Below are 8,143 nucleotides of genomic sequence, written 5' to 3'. Positions count from 1 at the left end.
CACCAATTAAGCTCTGGAATTTGTTGCCAGAGGATGTGGTTAGGGCAGTTAGTGTAGCTGGGTTTAAAAAAGGTTTGAATAAGTTCCTAGAGGAGAAGTCCATTAACTTCTATTAATCAAGTTGACATAGGGAATAGCCACTGCTATTGCCAGCAATAGTAGCATGGGATCTGTTTTAACATTTGGGATTTTGCCAGGTACTTGTAGCCTGGTTTGGCCATTGTTGGAAATAGAATGCTGGGCTTGATGGACCCTTGGTTTGACCCAGTATGGCAACTTCTTATGTTCTTATGGTTCCCCGAAAGGGCTGTGATTTGGGTGTAAACTGAAAAAAAGAAGTATTAGAGAAGTCTGTCTTAATTTTGACTTGTTTTGGTATTAAGGTTTGTGGGGTGTAAGGTGTGATTGTGTATGTATGGAAGTCCTGTCTTGTGTACATACGATTATTGCTTGGGCTATCGGTTTATGTAAGATTTAAAACTGATTTATGCAATGTATTTTGTTTTCTTTGTTACTGCTCTCTTTGTAAGAACATAAGAAAATGCCATACTGGGTCAGACCAAGGGTCCATCAAGCCCAGCATCCTGTTTCCAACAGTGGCCAATCCAGGCCATAAGAACCTGGCAAGTACCCAAAAACTAAGTCTATTCCATGTTACCATTGCTAAAAACTTGACTGGTACCCACTTTCAGTCTTCTTCCCAATTTCTCCAAAGCAGGAATAGAACCTGCAGCAGCTACGGGTCCTGGAGGACAGTGCTTTTAGTGTGGAGCCACCAGGAACTGTATGTGGCCTTGATTAAAAAACATTTAATAAGAAGGATCTTGGGATTTTTTCTCATAGTGACTTTAGAGCTAATTTAAAGGCAAAGAGCTGTCTGTGAGGATGGGTGCAATTTGTGTGTTAGCCCCTTCATACCTAACTTACCTCCCTATTGCTGTCCCCTCCCCCTTCACTCCCCAAATACTTCTGTCTAGAGATGAGAATGTACTGGGGACAGGCTGGAGATCTGAAGGCAGAAAAAGAGACTGGTGGGGTTGCTTTTCACAAAAATAGTAGTTTCTCCATACTGTGCATGAAAGAGAAATAAAAAGGTCATCATGTGCCATTGGTGAAGAACCTCAACCAGGTTTTGTTTTGGTTTTTTTTTAGAAAAGATATGGGCTTGAAGAAGCACTGGGGAGTTGGAAGAGAAACTGACTCATGTTCCAGAAGCTAGGCAGAGAAACTCTAGAGGTGGTCAGGGGAAGGACCAAGTGCTCCTGAAGAGTATCTGGATGCTACTCCATCTGTCTGTGGAGAAAGGAACAAGACCCAGTAAGGCACGTATTCCAAAGCAATGTGCTGCCAGAGTTTTAGATGGCTCCGCCTACACCCTCCGTGATCTGTCCAGGTCTGCACAAGTGAGTATTTTATTCTTAAACTGTGGGATACCAGGGAAGATTCCCCAAGACCAGAGTCTTAAAGTGGTAGAAGGATGACAACACTCCCCTAGATATTACTGTAGGAGGCGAGACAAACAAAAAAAAGGGGAAATACCTGCTACAGTAAACTTCCTGAGCTACTTAAGCAGCCCTCCAATGAGAGGGCTGTAAGTAATTGTAAATATTGTATCTTCTATCTCATCAGATCAATCTAAGTAAAAGACTTTAAGAGCATAGGTCTATGTAACGTTTATTTTTCATTCATTATTTCCCTGCTTTTTGGGATCAGAACAATCACCAGTAGGACCTAAAACCTACATGTTTCCTTCCCCCACAAAGGAAAGAACACCAGAGCCATTCCACATAGCCTGAGGGCTACTGAGCTACAGAGGCAAAAAGCCAAGTCATATGGAACATGAACTTGTGTTACCTTTTCTTATTTGAGAGGAGCACAAAGTGTACGTTCCCATCCCCTCCCCTCCACACCCACGTGGAAATGAACCCCATGTAGCAAATTTCATATCTTTGAGAAGTATCCAGAGACATGTGCGTAAACATAACTCTTCTTGAATCTATCTCCTTTCAGGAAATATTGAAACCCTTATTCTAGAACAGTAGTAGACAACGCTGGTCCTGGGGTGCCATAAACAGATCTGGTTTTCAGGATATCTACAATGAATGTGCATGAGAGAGATTTGCATACAATGGAGACAGTGTATGCAAATATATCTCATGCACATTCACTGTAGATATCCTTTTTTAAAAAACCCTGTTCTAGAAGTTCCTCTCCACTGAAGATTTGCATCTTGTGTATTTATTTGTACCTTTGATGTGTTTGAATGTCTCTATAAAATCTTCCATCTCTCTTTTCTCATCTGCAGCATGGACATATCAGATTCAGATTCAGGAAACTTTATTGGCTATGACAAAATTATGCATAGTGTGCCTTTCTCCCTCTCTCATGTTCTGTCTCTCCATTTTATCTGTCACTCTCTTAACCTGATTGTCTGTCTCATTGACTTTCTAGAGCAGGATTCTACTGGCCATATTGGTTCTGAGGAAAACTGAATCCTTTACAGGGTTATGATCCCTTTTGTTGTTCCAATGTAAGAATTATCTGGAGATATTGCTGTGCCTGAGCTTTCCCAGACCATAGACAGAAGTGGAGAAGTGACGTGGGTGTTCTGCAAAATTCAGATACCAACCTTTCTGGATCATTCTCATCTCGGTCCAATAAAAAAGATCACGGATGGTTTCTCTGACTTCCCTTAACAAAATACCCATGCAGGGATCTCTTTACCCCAGGAGCAATGCACAGGAACAGGGGGAATCCTCTTAAGTTGAAGGGGGAAGTGATTTTGCCACCAGGAGAGGAAGGAGTTTCTTAGAGTGAGGGAAATAAGGGGACAACTCTGCCAGCAGAGAGAATTGCAGCTACAGCAATCAGTGGGCATCAAAAGGAGGCAAGTTGTGAAGGAAGAGAGAGACATTGTGTGGCAATGTGATTATATCCCAGGAAAAAGCTCTGAGCCACGGCTTTATAGCAAATTTTGGGCCAGGAAGGACCTTTTTCCTTCACCGCACTACAGAACCGGCTGCAAATATGTGGTGTGTGTTTTATTCATCATCCTTCTGGCTTAGCAACTAGTGAGAGCAGTAGTTGGGCAGATGGGTCTTTCGCAGACCAGGAAGCACTACTAAGCACGAACAATACTGAAGATTCATGATAACAATCTGTACAAGCGGAAGGAAGGAATACTGAACTGGTGTGGGTATAGTTTGCTGTGCTATGAAGACTGGAGTTGGGAGGTAATACACTTGCTGTAATCTGGAGTATTTAGTGATAAAAACATTTAAAAAATCATTTCTTAGCATCCAGTCAGATGAATCCAGAACAAGTGGGCTATGCACCTCTTCCAGCAGATGGAGATCATGGTATATATACTCCTACAGTGACATCATGGTATATATACTCCTGCAGTGACATCAGCCTGCCAGTATTCTCCATTTCCAGCAGATGGTGGATTTGTATCTCCATACTGGGGATTGCTTCATTTTGTAAAAGGAGAATTAAGATTATTACATTGTCCCGCTCTCCTGAGTTGATACCAAAATATCCCTCCACTAGTTGAGAATTCCTGAAGTGATTTCCATGGTCCCTTAGATGAGTGCCTTGGTCCGGTAGCTAGTTTTTCAACCAGCGTGGGCTTAGCTGCTTAAGTGGCTGAAAGGCAGCAGGTACAGGAAGCCAAGCACAGTAGTGATGGCTTATGCCCTCTTCCCCGCAGCTGGAGACCAACTCTGTACTCAGCCAAGTAAGGCTAAGCTCAGGTACGTTTTTAAAAACAGAAAAAAAAGAAAGAAAATATATATTTACAGAGATGGAACAACCCTTCAGAGAACTCAACCCTTCAGTAGGTCTCAGTCCTTTCATCCCCGACAGCCAAGAAGGGGCATGGGTTCGGGTAGTGGAACCTCCCGACCCTCCCAATGAAGGTTTTCCGACCCACCCCCAGGAACAGGAGATAGGGGGATGCCTCTCTCTCTTTTATCAGAGGTGGGTTGAGATCACATCAGATCAATGGGTTCTGGAGGTCTTACAAAAGGATATGCGCTAGAATTTTGCAGTGTTCCTCAGGACATGTTCAAGGTGTCTCCCTGCCACTCACCACAGAAGAAGCAGGCAGAGGTAACTACATTGGCAAGGCTTCTCAGTCTGAGGGCTGTGGTTCCAGTGCCCAAGTCTCAAGAACATATGGGTCATTATTCTATTTATTTCATTGTGCCCAAGAAGGAGAGCTCCTTTAGTCCCATCTTGGATCTGAAAGGTATCATCCATCATCTGCAGGTGATGCATTTTCGCATGGAAACATTGCACTCGGTAATAATGGCCAAGCAGTTGGGGGAGTTTGTGACCTCCAGAGAGAGAGATGTAGAGGAGTATCGTCTGTTGCGACCCTTGGATGTCAAGAGACATATCATCCGGTATCTGGAGGTTACTGAGACTTTACAGAAAACAGATCGCCTGTTTGTTCTTCATGACAGTACTAAACAAAGAAAACTGGCCTCATGGGCTACAGTAGCCCACTGGATTAAGGAGGTAGTCACGGCAACATATGTTGATGCTGGCAAGCCATTACCTAGTCAAGTTAGGGCTCAATCCACTAGGGCTCAGGCAGTGTCATGGGCAGAAGTTAGGTTGCTGTCTCCCGTTGACATTTGCTAAGCAGCGACGTGATCCTCCTTACACACCTTTTCCAGGTTTTATCGTCTGGATGTGCAGGCCCGGGAGGACACAGCCATTGTACATGCGGTTTTGACTGAACCTCAGGCAGCCTCCTGCCCTATTTGGGAGTAGCTTGGGTACATCCCACTTTATTCTGGATTCATCTGACTGGACGCTAAGAAATGAGAAATTACTACTTACCTAATAATTTCCTTTTCTTTAGGATAGTCAGATTAATCCAGCTTTCCTCTCTTGGCTGCCGAATGTTTATAGTATGGTCCTCCTGAGTATTACAGGGATTACTGGTAAGGTGAGGGATTATAGATTGTAGTACTAAACAAGTATAGGGAATTATTACACAAATTGTATTTCTCTCCGCCTGATTTTTATTTTATTTTATTTTATTGGTTTTACTTTTATTTTACATAAGAACATAAGAAGAACATAAGAACATGCCATACTGGGTCAGACCAAGGGTCCATCAAGCCCAGCATCCTGTTTCCAACAGTGGCCAATCCAGGCCATAAGAACCTGGCAAGTACCCAAAAACTAAGTCTATTCCATGCACCATTGTCTTGACTCCTTTTTTTTTTTTTTTTTACTGACAGGCTGAGCCAGTATTGGTTTTTCATGCAGCCCTCTTGGCATGTCCTGCAGTAAATCCAGACCTGTCCCTGATGACCTGGAATCAACTGTTTGTCTTCTACAGCTCTGCCAAGTGACCCAGGGTCTGCAGAGAGAGCCCTTGAATCTGTCCATACTTTGTGACATGCCCCTCCTGGTGCATTCTGGTACTTGTAGTGCTGGAAAAAGCCATAACTACACGTTCCACAATGCACCAGAGACTGGATGTTCAAAAACTGGACTCTCTCCAGCAACCAGATCACACCACAGTTATCTGCTAGGGCATTGGTGCCAGCTCTGTGGGTGCTTGAGCACCCCCAGTATTGAGCTATCTCCTTCACTATGACCAGGTAGGAATTGAGTTTAGCACCACCAATAATTGTGAAAAATTGCCTCCTATGTGCCAGGAACAATGAGGCCTGGTTCAGGGCCCGTGCAATTGCCCAAATTATAAGAGGAGAGCAAAGGGGCATAAACTTTTGTACTTTAAGTGGTTGAATTAGCATTTATGAAAAGTGGGAGAATGGTCAGTAACAGTTGTGGGTCAAAGCAACTAGAGAGAACCACAGCTGACCCTGAGCCATGAAAAACCCTATAAAGAATAAACTAAAGTTATCCCCCATAATGCTTAAACAGATAAAATCAAGATGAGTCACTGGGTCCAATCGGGAGGAACTAGGAGCCAGGCGTGAATTTGGAGATCTGCTTTCTAGTAGTACAGCAGTGCCATCCAGTGGTAAGCAAGAGCCATTCCAATCTGTTATTCACACAATCCTTGTGTATGTGTATATTCAGTATTCCCTGTGGTGGAATGCATACTCTCCACATCCCTGTCCTCTTAGTTCAGGTTCCCTGGACACTGTGCACCAAGGACATATTGGGGGCTACTGTCACCTGAGCTCACCCCCTTGTGCTCCTACTCTGCACCTCTTGGGTAATTCCTAGAGAGGAGGAAAACACCACTCCACACACAGGCCCCTCTAGTAAGTTACTGGGGGAGGAGGAAACCACTCCTTTCTAAGGAAACCCTGAGGAATTCCCAATTTTGTGAACTCACCCAAATCCTGCACTTCTCCTCTTGCTGGATGGTAGTTCCCCTAGGGGAAGAAAAAACCTACTTCCTGCCACTCTGCAGTCACCCTCTCGTGCTTCTCTGCAAAACCATGAAGGAAACGGACTCCTCTCCACTTCTTCTTGGCCTCAGGCCTCTCCCCTTGAGGGGAAGAGTCCCTACAGGGTCCCACTGCCCTTGAAGGGTCCCTGGGCCTCCCAGCCCACAGGCTGAGTACTCCAGTCAATTTACATAGATGAAGGTTCTCTATTCCGGCAGGGACGGAAAGGGCAAACCCTGCCAAAACTTTCCCCTTTTATACTACCCTCTTTCAGCAACCAATTAAAAAAAAACCAAAAAAAAACCCTTCAAGGAAACAGACACACATTTTCCCAAATCACATTATCATGCTGTTTAAGCAATTACACAAGCTACTACCATAATTCCAGCAATGCAACGGCTGAAAATGCTGGGTGAGACTCCAGCAAAATGCAGAGAGCATGGGAGCTGAAAATGCCCAAGGAAGAGACTCCGGGAAAATACAGAGTGCAGAGGCTGAAAATACTGGGGGTGGTTTGATGGTTTATAGAGTTGAGTCACAGAATATTGTTCAAAGCACACAATTCATTTTATATCATGTGATGCATTTAAAATCATGCCATACTATGTACCTTCTCTGCTCATTTTAGCAAGGACTCAGAAAAGGAAGAAAGCTTCCAATTTTTTCTTCCATTGAAATGTTTTATCTGTTCCAGGAACTGCCTGTAGGCCCCTGGTAGCCTCAGGGGAAGATGAGGCAAAGAAAAATGAATGCACCAAAAAACAGGTTATGTGGGAAGTGCACTTGTGTTCAGCAGACAAAAAGCAGGTGGAGCCAACCAAATTCTGTAGTTTTCTATCCAGGAGAGGTTATGTAGAGAGTTCCTTCTCTTAGATTCAGTCTTGCATCTCTGGAAAGTCAAAGATGGAGTTTCACAGTTTTTAAATGCATAATGATTGCCTTTGCCCATATGGGATTATTGTTTATCGATGTTGTCCCAGAGACGAAGGGGGTTGGCAAAACTGGAGTACAGCCCAGTGCTCCTCTGTCACTATAAGTACAAGAAAAACAAAGAATTTTGAAAAAAAAACAAAGGTGTCACCAACTAACTGCAAACACACAGGGATATTCTTTAAAGGTATCAAAGGGATAGCCCTTTTATGGGAGGAGAATAGTAGAGTACTTTTAAAAGTTAGCAACCAAATTAGGTGTAACCCCCTTTTTTGGGGTCAGTCCCAATGTGGAGGGGCTCACATTCAATACTGGGGCCAAGTCCATGATTCATTCTGTCTCAACCCTGATGTGTGGGGTTGGGGGAAGAATTAACCTCCAATGCCTAAAGTGTAGGCTGCATTAATGTCTCTTGTGTGCCAACATGAAACCTGCTGAAGGAAAGGATAGTGAACTCTCTACAATCCGGTGGGTTACTGGACCCAAGGCAGCATGGATTCACCAGGGGAAGGTCCTGTCAGACAAATCGGATTGATTTTTTGATTGGGTGCCCAGAGAATTGAATCGAGGAAGAGCACTTGATGTGATCTCAGAAAGCTTTTGATACAGTGCCACATAGGAGGCTTGTGATTAAAATGGGAAGCTTGGGAGTGAACGCTAAGGTGGTGGTGTGGATTACAAAGTGGTTGACTGATAGGGGACAGTGTGTAAAGGTAAATGGAACCCACTCTGAAGTGAGATTGGTGTTAAATGGAGTGCCACAGGGATCTGTTTTGGGACCGGTTCTGTTCAATATCTTTGTGAGTGACATTGCGGAAGGGATAGAA

The 8,143-nt window shown here is 43.9% G+C and overlaps 1 protein-coding gene across 2 annotated transcripts in view; it reads left to right on the top strand.

Moving 5' to 3' along the window:
- Positions 1 to 1,179: 1,179 nt before the first annotated feature.
- TSC22D4 (TSC22 domain family member 4) overlaps positions 1,180 to 8,143 on the top strand; it is a 101,154-nt gene continuing 94,190 nt past the window's right edge. The window contains exon 1 of one of the 2 annotated variants that reach the window (XM_029580490.1): positions 1,180 to 1,403. In XM_029580490.1, coding sequence (XP_029436350.1) covers positions 1,360 to 1,403 — 44 coding nt within the window. In that variant the 5' untranslated portion in view covers positions 1,180 to 1,359. The remainder of the gene's footprint in view (positions 1,404 to 8,143) is intronic. The other variant, XM_029580487.1, reaches the window with a different exon arrangement.

Source organism: Rhinatrema bivittatum, chromosome 16 (genome assembly GCF_901001135.1).
Source record: "Rhinatrema bivittatum chromosome 16, aRhiBiv1.1, whole genome shotgun sequence".
NCBI lineage: Eukaryota > Metazoa > Chordata > Amphibia > Gymnophiona > Rhinatrematidae > Rhinatrema > Rhinatrema bivittatum.
The sequence above is the reverse complement of the archived record's forward strand: the minus strand, read 5'-3'. Positions and strand labels throughout refer to the sequence as shown.